We start from the raw sequence: 13,171 nt of genomic DNA on the forward strand, positions 1-13,171 counted from the left end.
ATTAACATAGAAACAATAACAGAAATAAGGAGGCGTATTTGCTCACCAGAGCAAGCTATTCCATCTCCCGTTAAACCAGCGGGACATGGGCCACAAGTGAATCCTTCCAGTGGAGCCTCTCTGTCTTGACAGGTGCTGTTATCAAAGCATTTGTTTTCTGCGCAACCATCAAAATCTTCCTGACAGTACCTTCCTGCCCATGCTGCAGAACAGTTACATCCAGCCACCTGTGCGGGAACCCATTATAAAATTCTATATATTATAAAAAATAACATATTACAGCTGGGTCAAATTAAAATCAGTGATGTTTTGAAATCTATTAGCTCATTATATGCATTACATTTTGATTGCTATTTCACAAAATAACATGCACTCTCCAGTACAAATGCTTACCTGAAAGGTTGTTGTCTCATTTCCTAGGCTTGTTGCACTGTCATACAGACAGACGCCATTGTTGGTGCAGTTACAGAGTACCAAAGTTAGGATTACTTCAGTGGTGATCTTCGAATCATTAGCAGCTATAGTGACATCAATGGGTGCTGAGCTGATGGGATTCCACATCAATACTCCATCCACTGTATGGAGGTTAAATAGATATAAATAGAAGGCATTTGTACAGTTACTATATCTATACACACAAAGGAGATCATTAATTATGTGTACAGTGACTGTGTGCTGCTCAAATATAGGTTTGGACCTAATGTACATGTTTCTGTAGGAGTATAGGTTGTACAACAGAGGGCCATCTTCAGAGTATTATGGGCCCCTGGGCAAAGCAGTGCAGTGGGGCCCCTACCTACACAACCACACAGAAAAATTTAAAATATATATTTATCGATATACAATATATATATATATATATATATATATATATATATATATATATATGCTGCAACGAATAGGCACTCTGGACACTTTCAACATTCAGTCAAATAGAAAATAAGACACAGCTCACACTAGCTGCAGTTGTCAACATTTCGGGTTACTACCCTTTATCAAGACAAAAGGTAATAAAGGGTAGTAACCCGAAACGTTGACAACTGCAGCTAGTGTGAGCTGTGTCTTATTTTCTATTTGACTGAATGTTGAAAGTGTCCAGAGTGCCTATTCGTTGCAGCATATACCTCCCCCCCAAAGGGACAGAGAGCACCGGACCAAAGAGACCTTTAACAAGGAGAGTGCCAGGCTATTATCCATATATATATATATATATATATATATATATATATATATGTGTTGATGCCATGACCTGAAGAAATTGCTGAATAAAAGCAATGAAACATTGTCCATATAGGATGGCCTGATCGTGATTTATTGACAAGACGCCTGGAGTGCTGCTTTTCCTCCCCCCTGCCCTCTCTATATATATACTGTATATAAAGAAAGATGCTGGGGCGGCGGCACTCAAAATAAACACTAGTGTTTATTTTGAGTGCCGCCGCCCCCGCATCTTTCTGTATCCTGTCTGTCTACAACAGCCAGCAGGGAGGGCACCGATTTGCATTCTTTTTCCATTGGAGGGATAACTATCCTGCTATACCTTGTGGACTAAGGACAATATATATATATCTATATATAAATATATATATATATATAGATATATATATCTATATATATATATATAGATATATATATCTATATATATATCTATATATATATATATATATATATATAGATATATATATATATCTATATATATATATGAAATATATGAAACCTCAATCATTCCTGTCTCTAGCCTTTGTTGTACGTTTCAATTATTTCAGATACTCAATTGTATCTGGCAACAAAACTCCAATTGCAGAATCAGGGGAAGCTCTCTCCTCTTAAGAAGTCTCTACTTTATGAGATGGCAGGTGTTGTACTCACAAGTTAGTTACTTGCAGAGAGAGGGTATGAGTAAAAACCGGATCCAGACAAGACTGCGGACCGGACATCAAAATCTGCAGTCCGGAGCTTGTAGTGTTCCATCCTGGGGGTGTCCTGTCCAGGGGGGGGGGGGGTGCTTCATGTGACAGCTGTCACTACGGTCCGGGCATGTAGCAAAATCCGGTCCAGACCACACCCCCAGGACAGGACACCCCCCCCCCCCCCCCCGGACCGACCACTACAAATTCCGGACTGCAGATTCTACAATGTCCAGTCCGGGGTATTGTCCGGGTCCGGTTTTTACATGGTCCCCAGAGAGAGGGTATAGAGTGGCAAGGGGGAGAGAGAGGACATGATCATCATACCTGCTGCTGGCTTCTAGTATACAGTATGTTCTTACTCTGCTAACTTCAGGCTGCACCTTAGCAGCTCAGTTAATTAAACTTTCAGCTCCCCTCCCCCTGTGCCTGGCTTGTGCAGGAGCTATGTGCCCTTGTCTGGGAGATACTTACAGTGCATAGAGGATTAATAAATAACTTGCGGTATACAGCAGCAGCTCTCTTGGGCACAGTGGCATAACTATGGAGGGTGCAGGGGGTGCAACTGCTATGGGGCCCGGGCCTTTGGGGGGCCCAAGGGCTAAGCAGGCATCCCCTGCACCCATTAGACCTCTATTAGCTATTGCCTCGGCAGCCGTCCCATCCCTTTCTTCCCCTGATCCTTCCCCACCACGGCGCGGCTCCCCGTGCCTTGTCCCCCCCCCTCCGCAGCAGCTTTATTGTCACCAATCAATAAAGGGGGAGTAGCTGTGGGGGGGTGTGACAGCGGGACCCGGGCTGGCTGGCTGGCTGCCTGCCTGACATCCGCGCTGCTGAGGGGACCCACTGATGTGGACACGCTGCGCTGCTGAGGAGAGCACCGATATGGAGGTACAGTAAAACAAGACAGTTTGTACTGTGGGAGGGCAGAGGGGCACAGAATGCCTGGTCAAGTGGGGTAGGATGGATGAAGATCTTCCCTCACTCTCTCTTCTCTTTTTTTCCTCTGTCTTGCACTCTTCTTCTCCTCAGCCACCTCTCTCTCCTGTTTTCTTCCCTCCCCTTTCCCCTGTCTCACCCCCTCTCTCTCTCTCTCCCCATACCCCTCTTTTTCCCCCTCAACCCCCCTCACTCATCCTCCCCTTGTCTCATCTCTCTCACTCTCTCTCCCCCTGCCCCGCTCACTCTCCTCTTTCTTTCTCTCCACTGTTCTCTTTCCCCATTCACCTGTTTTCTCTCAACCCTCTTACTTCCCCTCCATCAATCTGCCCCTATTCTCTTTCTCCTCCCCAGCTATCTCTTTCCTGCCTTTCCCCTCTCTCTTTCTTTCCCCCATTCTGTTGCTCTACCTGACACTGGGCAGGATGTATTAAAATACATCGCCGCCCTTCGCGCCCCCCCCGCCGCGATGCCGCCGCATATGTACTAACATATGCGGCTGGCATTGCGGTGCGGTGACGGAGGCCCCCCGCGATACCTGGAATGTGGTGTGCGGGGGGTCTCCGTCACCTCCCAGCCGGCTCCTGCATCCCTCACACGGTGTCACGCCGGGGACAGCTAAGCAAGCTGTCCCCGGCGCCGCCTCCTCCTCCCCCCTGCAGCCGGAAGGACGTCCGGCTGTGTCACTAGGGGGAGGAGAGGTTTATCTTCCAGGGTCCAGGAGGACCCTTCAGGAAGGTAAGCCAGAGGGGGGGGGGTCGGCGTGGCGGCGGGTTTGCGTCGTCGTCGGCAGGCGGCGAAAAGAAGCCCATAGGCTTCTATAGGGTATCGCCACCCAAAGGAATACTAAATTCACTAAAATACTAATGACAGGTTAAATATCCTACCTTTTAGTTAGCTTCTTACCTTAAATAATAAATAGGTTAAACTTTATCTATTAACTCTATGATAAAACAAATAGATTCTTAGAATACCACAACTGTCCTCATATTATTATAGGGTGTGGTACTAACCAGAACACTGACAATCAATACTCTACAATAGTCTCTGTGTACTCTTTGTGAACAGCAAGGATTTCCTGAGTTAATCAGTTAATGAGTCTCGGCATCCCAGGTTTTGCTAAAATCCTTGCTATACTAGTTTTTATAAGGGTTTAGCTACCCTGTAGTATGAGGTTAGTAGAAAACAATATTTGTATTCCGAAAGGTAATATCTGTACATACACTGTAACTTGTACTTATTTCTATCCACTCAGAATGTTGCCATAAATGGGAGCTCTATTCTTCAGTGTATACTTTTGTAATCCACAAAACAGAGTTCCATGTGTTACAGTCGCTTTTTAAGAATAACTATTGTATCCACCCAAGTGTTCACTGTAAAATCAGCTTAACTCTCAGCTGCTGTTTCAGCGGTCCTATGCTGCCAGAAGGAGAAAATGGAAGCAGCGCTGTAAAAATTAAACCAATTGATTACAAGTGAATCAAATATCTAAAATGTAACAATTTTAATGGCACAAAAAAATACAATTAATCCGGATATATGGTTAAAAAGCAGCAATAAAAAGAATTAATGAGTGGAGTTATAACCTTAGCACATCATATGACCTGCACTGGACCGGGCATGAGTCCTTGATGGATAGTCCTTTGGTGAACCAATGGGTATTGGAAGCCGCTGGAGGTATGATGATCCTTCTTTGAATTAGGGCAATGAAAAGGTAATTACATCATTCAAGTATAGAAGAATCATTTCAAAGTTTTGATGGCCCAAACAGTGTTCCATTGGTCTTTGGAATCTCGCAGGAGCATTGCATAAGCCGAAGGGCATTAGTTTGAATTTGAACAACCCCATAGGTGTAGTAAAGGCCGTCTTTTCTCGATGTTCTGGGGCGACTGGGATTTGCCAATATCCGCTTGTGAGATCTAACGTTGAGAAGTATTGAGCGGTCTTCAATGCTGTTAATGATTCTTCTATTCTTTGTAGCGGATAGGAATCCTTGTGGGTCATGTTGTTTAGTTTCCAATAGTCCAAGCAAAACCTCAAGTTGCCAGGACTAATACAATGGGGGCTGCCCATGGACTGTGACTTTCTTTTATTACACCAGCATGCTTAATTTCTGTTAGCATTTCTCGCACTGGCTGGTATAATGCAGGCGCCAAGGGATGATGTCGCTCCTTGATGGGTGGATGATCTCTGGTTGGAATGTAGTGAACTACGTTCTTAGCTGTCCCGAAATTGGAGGGATATTGACTGAACGCTTGTGTGTGCTCCTTCACCACTCGTAACACCCCTTCTTTCTGTTCCGGTGTTGTCCTAGGATCTCCCACCTGTAGGTTATCCCACCACCGATTCTCTTCTGTTTTTTTGGCTGGGGATACTTTCTTGGCTTGTTGGGGAGGCACTGAGGCTTTTCCCTTAAAGACATCTTCAAAACCCACGTCGGTCAACCTGGCAACCGGGCAGTTTTTATACAATTTAATGTGCAAACTATGAGGGTTGAGCACTCGTACAAAGACTTGACCTTGGTTTACTTTGGCCACTGCTCTCGCCACCGCAAATGGATATTGTCCGTCGGGATCATGGGGTTAAATGATAGCTTCGTAATCTTTTCCTCCTATCCCAAAATGAGCTTTGCATTGTAACATTACTTCAGAATTTGGTCTGATAAGGACGGGGTCCTATTGCTAATCCTTGCTTTACCGATCTCTCCTTGCTCGTTAGTGAAACTCCCCACTCCTTTGAGCCATCGAACCGTCTGTATCAATGCCTTTCGTTCTTCCCTGTCTGCCTTATTCATTTCTTCCTTGAGAGACTCTACTAGTTCCTCTGGACAGTTTTTAAGGACATTCATACCCAATATAATCGGGGGCAACTGTTCATTGTATCCGTTAGTAATTAGGCAACCTTGGTGGGGCAACCGTGCTTTTCCAATCATCAATTCAGCCTCCCAATATCCGCAGTATTCAATTTCTTGACCATTACTGGCTAATAATTCAGAAGGAGTCATTATTTCTTCTCTTGGCCAATACTTCTCAAATTCAGTGAAGCGAATGGTGGTAACTTGGGACCCAGTGTCTAAAAGGGCGGGGATTTCAACGTCGTTTACCAGAGTTTTCACATGTGGACATGCTCCTACAACCCGGGACCACCATGACAGAGAAGTTGGACCTACTGAGGGGGGTTCTCCCGAGGATAGGTCCTTGACCTCGGGTCCTCCCTTTTTAAATCTTCTTCTATGCAGTGCCGCTCAATATGTCTGCTCTTACTGCAGCGTCTGCAAATTGGATTCCCTTGGGAGTCAAATCTATCGGTGGCCCGTCGTCCTCTCCCAGTCCAGCTTTTCTGCCACCGGTCCAGAGATGTCCCAACTGGACTGCACTTGTTGAGTCATTGCTTCTTTCTTGCTGTGGAGAAGGGTCTTAGGGGCTACCTCTTCTTCAGCCTCATCTTCTTCTTCTTCCTCCGTATCTGTAGTTATTTGACTCTCTTCCTCATCGTACTGGTTTAATCCTAATAATTGGAATATTGCCTCTTTGAACTTTGAGAATGTGCCGCCTGGGTTCTGCTTCCTCCACATCCGGAGCTGATTACGTACCACTTTCTCCCTGGCCCCTTCCACAAAAAAATTGATCAAGGTTTCATTCTCCTGACCCTTATCGCCCGGCTCTACTGCCTGAATAGCGTGTGAAGCTTCTTGAACCGCTAGGGCAAAGTCTCTAAAAGATTCTAGTGACTTTTGTTTCCTTGAGTACAAATGCCCTTTTAAGTAGGCCATGGTTCGTGCGTCAAATACACTGGCCGATTTTTTAAAGATGTCTTGAACCGTCACTTTCCGCTCTCCAATCCATGCCTTCACTTCCCTTCTTGCTGGCCCTTTAAACTGTCCTAATAATATCTGTACCTGTTGATCACTGCTAACATGGCACAGTTCAAACATGGATCACATCCTGTCTTTAAAATCCCTGAAGGTTGTTGTTCCCGCCATGCATTTGTTTCCTGAGTACGAGGGCAGCCATGGAGCACCGAAATAATATGGCATGGTAATAGGGGAGTGTTCTGCTATTTCTCCCCTCCTTCTAACAGCCATGCTCTCTGGAGACAGAAGAACCCTTCTCTTTGTTGATTTAGGAGTCGGTGGTTCTGATTCTGCCATTTCGCCTTTACTTGGATTGTTATTTTCCGGTTGTATCCTGTTCATAGACGCCAAATCAACTCCTTGTAATATCCTGAAACTCTGTGTTAATGCTTTGCTACCTTTCTTTCTTTTCAGGTTCTGTCACCTCTCTAGCGGGCGACTTCCAGACTTCTTCCTCACTAAGTATAGTCAATTTCGTTTACCATAACACGTTTATTTATATAACAGGTTGATATATTTGCAATACATATATATATATATATATATATATATATATATATATATATATGTGGTTTTCACGTTTTATGCAACGATGAGTAACAACAATCTGCCTACTAAATTACAGTAAGTGTTGGCTAATAATACAGTGGAATACTAAATTCACTAAAATCCCAATGACAGGTTAAATATCTGACCTTTAAGGTAGCTTCTTACCTTAAATAATAAATAGGTTAAACTTTATCTATTAACTCTATGATAAAACAAATAGATTCTTATAATACCACAACTGTCCTCATATTATTATAGGGTGTGGTACCAACCAGAACACTGACAATCAATACTCTACAATAGTCTCTGTGTACTCTTTGTGAACAGCAAGGATTTCCTGAGTTAATCAGTTAATGAGTCTCGGTGTCCCAGGTTTTGCTAAAATCCTTGCTATACTAGTTTTCAGAACAGGAGGTATAATTCTGCACTCTAAACTGTTTGACCTATCAGTGTAGGTCTTACCACCAATCTGTTTCTTTCTGGTGGGGGTGCAATCCTCACAACCATATAAGTTTATGGACACAAAAGAGAAAAAGGGGGTTGTAGGGTTGGATGCACACCTATTTTCAGGGAGGATTTGCTTTTTTATAGGGTTAATTTTTCTTAAAAATGTCCTTTTTTTTATTAATTGAAACTGGAGGACATAATGACTATTTAGATAAGGTGAAAAAGGTTAAAAAAAATACAGTCACAACACAAATGAGGCATACAGTATAGTGCAATAAAGAAATTTAGCTAGTGAGAAAGAATAGTTTTTCAAATGGTGCAGAGCTAGGGTTGCTTGTGCAGTCTTTGTAGTAATTCGTGTGAGATGAGTACTGGTGTATCTATATTTTTTATATTAGTAGCTATATTGCTTTAATTTAGATACTTCTGCTCTGTTTTCTAGTATAGAGCCCAGATCTTGTCTCTTTTACAGTGGCAGGAATACAGCAACAGTAGCAATAGTTGATTTCTACTTGGATCAACAATGTTTCACTTCTTGTTAAGTGAGCTCTTGCTGTTTTATATAGAAGAAAATGTCAGTTTTTATTATGGCTGATGTTGAACCACAGTTTATCCAGGGGTATAAATTATAAGTATCCCTGTTCCCTCTTATTTGGGAGGTGGTATCAGTTTTTTATATATTTTTTATTACTGTTGGTATTTGGTCACAATTAAATCACAGACATGAGATTCAGAAGTTTCTGTGATTGCTGCGGTTACACTATCCTTTTAAGGGGTTTCTGCCTGAACCGGCAGTAAACCTCTGCAAGGTTTAGTATTGCTGGATTTAATTCAGCCAATTTATTCAGCAGGAGAGTATATCAAATGCTGGATTCCTTTCTGCTCTTTGTGGGGATTTATTGGCCAGATTGTCCGTTTCCCTCTCTCAGGTAACTACAATCTCTGCATATTTTAACATTGGTACATTAATTTACAGTCACACATTGCCCTAGCTCTGCCCGCCACCCACGGAGATTGTAGTTACCTGAGAGAAGGACACGCTGCGTAGCTCTGCACCCTTTCACCTTCTCCGGAGACTGCGCCACCAAACTCCAACGGCTCCTCACTAACTCCCCGAGCCTCGCGCACCTCACACCTCAAGCTCACCGCTCGTGCAGTAAAAAATTATCGTAGCCTGTGCCTCCTGTCACGCTGTGGTCTGTCTCTCTTAAGATCCCCTGACAATGGGGTAAATGTAGTAGTCCTCCTATACCAGCTGTACTGAGCCTCTCAGCTAGACCAGTCCATTTATATCTGCTGGGGGTTTTATATTAATTCATAATAACTTGATCACTTTCCGAGGAAGTCTTGGTTGCCTTCTGTGAAGGCATTGCTATATACATATATGTGTGTCTAATAAAGTACTACAAAGTGCATTGCTTGTCCATTCAAGCCCCAGTGACCTTCTGTGAAGGCATTCCTATACATGCCCATATAACATTGAATGTCCCCTATGGGGATGGTACACAACAACAGTTTCTTATAATAAGACTATGGAGTATGGCATCATATGCCCACAGGGTGTTAATATTATACAAAACAATATCATTACTACAGGATATTACACTAGCTTGGGGACAGTTTTCATTATTTTTTTCAACCACTGTGCTGTGGCACACTAGTGTGCCTTGAGCTGTTCTCAAGTGTGCCCCCAGATCTAGAGATGCCCAAACTAGTTTACAGCCACCACCAGTTCAACTGTTATTTACTGGTCTCTTCTTTTCATGTAATGTATTCATGTATTTTATTTTTGTTTGCTGTGGGAACCAGTGTGATTGTTTTTGATATGAGGTCATTAGTTTATTTTTTTTCCTGTGGGGGCCAATGTATTTTGCCCTGTGGCGTTCTCATGGTGTGTCTTGGCAATTTTAAAATCTTATTTAGTGTGCCGCAAGGTAAAAAGGTTGAAAATCACTGTGGTAGGGTATGTTACACTTGTGATCTTCCTTCTATTCATAGTTGCAACCAGATTTATCCAACTCTTGAGAGTAATAAAGTGGAGAGAGATAAACAATCATTAAGATAACCATTATACATCTGTCTTTGTAAAATGGGTACTTGTTTCCTAGCACGGCCACACCGATTTACATCGGGGTGGTCGTGTCGGAAAAATCGGTTCAATCGCATCGCATGCGATTTGGTCGCATGCGATGCGATCGACGCGACCGACCGATTTTGGACCCGATTTTTTTTTTTTAATGAAATGTAAATCGGGTCCCTGGGACCCGATTTTACATTGGATTCAATGTAAAATATTCCCAACCCCCCCAAATGTCACGGCGTACACCCCACCCCACGATAGACGCCAACCCGAAGCGTGGCGAGCGCAGCGAGCCCGCGAGGGGCGGCGGTGCGCGTCCTCCGACCTTTTCATTCCCCTACTATCCACGTCGGCGTGGAGTTGAGAATAGAATAGTGTGGCGAGCGCAGCGAGCCACCGAGCCCGAAGCGTGGCGAGCGCAGCGAGCCCCGCGAGGGGACGCGTATACCTGTGAAGTTATACGCGTCCCCTCGCGGGGCTCGCTGCGCTCGCCACGCTTCGGGCTCGGTGGCTCGCTGCGCTCGCCACACTATTCTATTCTCAACTCCACGCCGACGTGGCTAGTAGGGGTATGAAAAGGTCGGAGGACGCGCACCGCCGCCCCTCGCGGGCTCGCTGCGCTCGCCGCGCTTCGGATTGGCGTCAATAGTGGGGTGGCGTTTAAAATGTGGGGGCATGACGGGGCCATATACAATGAGAAATGGCCCATATTGGCCCCTTTCCCATTGATTACTATGTGAAGATGGACTTAATCAAGTCCATCTTATCTTGTGCCATTATAATGGCACAAGACCGACACGACCGACGCGATTTCAATGTTAAAAATATTTTAACATTGAAGCCTATGGAGAAATCGGGTCCATCGCGTCGGTCGCGTCGTGTGCCATGTTAAGGCACACGACGCGACCGACGCGATGGACCCGATGGACGCGATTTCTCCATAGGCTTCAATGTTAAAATATTTTTAACATTGAAGCCTATGGAGAATCGGGTCCATCGCGTCGGTCGCGTCGTGTGCCTTATTAAAGGCACACGACCGACGCGATGGACCCGATATTCCATTTGCCGGTAAAATGGACCTGATTTGAAAGAAAATCGGGTCCATCGTGGGCATCGTGTGCCTTAAAGTTAAGGCACACGACCAAGAAGATTGTGGCCGTGCTAGGAAACAAGTACCGTAAAATGTTTAGGCCCCAATACACTAAAGTGAGATATCTCATGCCGCCCACATGTGTTACGTCTGCAACCCCTGCGGCTCCCCGGTGGCATATGATATATTGTATGTGGCCCTTTTGCATACGATTTATTGTATGCGATCCCATTCACTTAGCCAGTATACAATGGGGGAAATTTACTAAAATGGTAGATCTGTTTCACATGAGATGTTGCTATGGGCAACCAATCAGATACTATCTATTATCTTCTAGAAGATGGTAAATTAATATGCAGATTCTGATATGTTGACCATGGCAACATCCTATTTGAAATAGAACTCCCATCTCCTTTTGGCAGCCATGACAATCTCCTGATCCAATTTAATGCACACAGGATCGCGTATTGGATCGGAAAAAAATGTCATATGATTTGTCACTTTTTATAAGATTTATTGACCCTGGACTCTGGAGTCTCTGGAAATATCTACACTCCCTGCCGACAAACATCCTTTTTGGCGTTGATGTAGATCCCGGCTGGTCTTCATTATAAAAACACTTTGCGGCTTCAATTTACCATCTGATCCTCCTGGCAAGTCCACTTGTACGGCGGTTTCCTGAAGCGGAGACGGACGGCTCGCTCCCTGCCTGCAAACGTCATCTAGCAGTACAACATCAAGCGGCGATAGCCGCACAGGTGAGCTGGAGCCGTCCGACTTAACCAACCTCTGTTACTCCGGACACCTTCTATAAACAGGGCGTCATCCTAGTGCAAAATTAGTACTATACAAGCCGCAAAATATTGCATTGCTGTTCATTACACACAGCACGGGACTTTGCTTTCCTAAAATTGGAATAATTGAAATATAAATAACATCGGAGTGTAGTTTCCAGTGAATATATTGTTTCAAATAATTCTTAATCAAATTCTTAATCATGTTTTTATAACTGTTGTATGTTTTTTATATATAAGAATAAATTGATTAATATGCTAATAACAAAATAAATTGATTAATTATACTCAGCTGTGTGGCGCTCTCTCATAAAAGTAAATTTGTGTGTGATTTCATTTCACACATATATGTATCTTTTATATTCTTTAGCATGCTGTTCCAGCAGGGTCAGTGTGTATTCTGCCCTTTAAAGGTCAGGCAGGGCGTGGCACCCTGCTAAACAGCCTAAACACTAAATTCTATACACAAATCAGTGAGTGAGACTATGTAATGATGTACATAACGTATTGGATCAGCCATCAAAATATAAGTTGTGTTAACTCACCTGTTATATTGATGTCAGAAGAATTTGTCAGCAGTGAAAATATCACGGTGTCATCATTGTCATCAATGGCTATGTAAGTCACTGTCACCGGCTGGAAGAGCTGGGTGCTGATGGTGCGGAGTCCAGTTACATTGGGAGGAAAGTTTTCTATGGAAAAAGAGATTTTTGGGCAGATCTTTTAATCTACTATGCAAAATCAATATAAATGATGTTAACTGGTAATATGACTACTGAGATCATGTACAGTATGATATTAAAAACTACTGTCATTGTTGCAAATTTGCTTTCAAGTTGATGCTTTGACATACTGTACTGTAACCTTTATTGGGGTAAACACACAGTTCTGTATTTTCTTAAGAAAATATGTAATCATTCATACTTATTGGTAGTCATATATTATCAATCATGATACAATTGCTGCACATGTGCATCATATGTATGCATTTGATCAAGTCTGCAGGAGAGTTTGCACAAAACATGTATGGAAATGTTATGAATTATAGAACATTTGCTAAATAAGTCTTGTCAATTTTATTTAATTTAGTAAACTAAAGTCCACCATATACAGGTCCGATCTGGCCTGTTGGATTTGGATGGATCGGGCTGATAAATGAGATAAAAATTGGCAAAAGTGTTCCCATGTACATTGGATCGGATCCTTTAAAACAGGGGTGGGGAACCTTTTTTGTGCCAAGGGCAGTTTGTATGGAGAAAAAATCCTTCGGGGGCCATATGTAAAATTTCTCTTACAAATTGTCCTGCTGCAGCCGTCCCACCCTCCAGTGGCTGCCGCTGAATAGGACTCCCAGTCTCCAGTTGCTGTTGATTAAGAAGAATCTCGTGAGAATGACCGACTTCTCGCGAGAATTCCCCTGTACTTGACTCCCAGCGAAGCTGACGAGCGGGTGGAAGGGCCACTCAGACCGGCTACGGCCCCCAGGCCTGAGGTTCCCCACCCCTGCTTTAA

The 13,171-nt window shown here is 43.6% G+C and overlaps 1 protein-coding gene across 1 annotated transcript in view; it reads right to left on the reverse strand.

The window, feature by feature from the left end:
- MUC4 (mucin 4, cell surface associated) overlaps positions 1 to 8,868 on the reverse strand; it is an 87,358-nt gene extending 78,490 nt beyond the window's left edge. Inside the window, exons 1-3 of the mRNA XM_083177495.1 lie at positions 8,720 to 8,868; positions 394 to 575; positions 47 to 227 (exon numbers count right to left, since the gene is read on the reverse strand). Of these exons, the coding sequence (XP_083033621.1) occupies positions 47 to 227; positions 394 to 561 (349 nt within the window). The 5' untranslated portion in view covers positions 562 to 575; positions 8,720 to 8,868. The remainder of the gene's footprint in view (positions 1 to 46; positions 228 to 393; positions 576 to 8,719) is intronic.
- Positions 8,869 to 13,171: the final 4,303 nt, after the last annotated feature.

The sequence above is a fragment of the Crinia signifera genome, chromosome 3, assembly GCF_055691185.1.
Source record: "Crinia signifera chromosome 3, ASM5569118v1, whole genome shotgun sequence".
Classification (NCBI taxonomy): domain Eukaryota; kingdom Metazoa; phylum Chordata; class Amphibia; order Anura; family Myobatrachidae; genus Crinia; species Crinia signifera.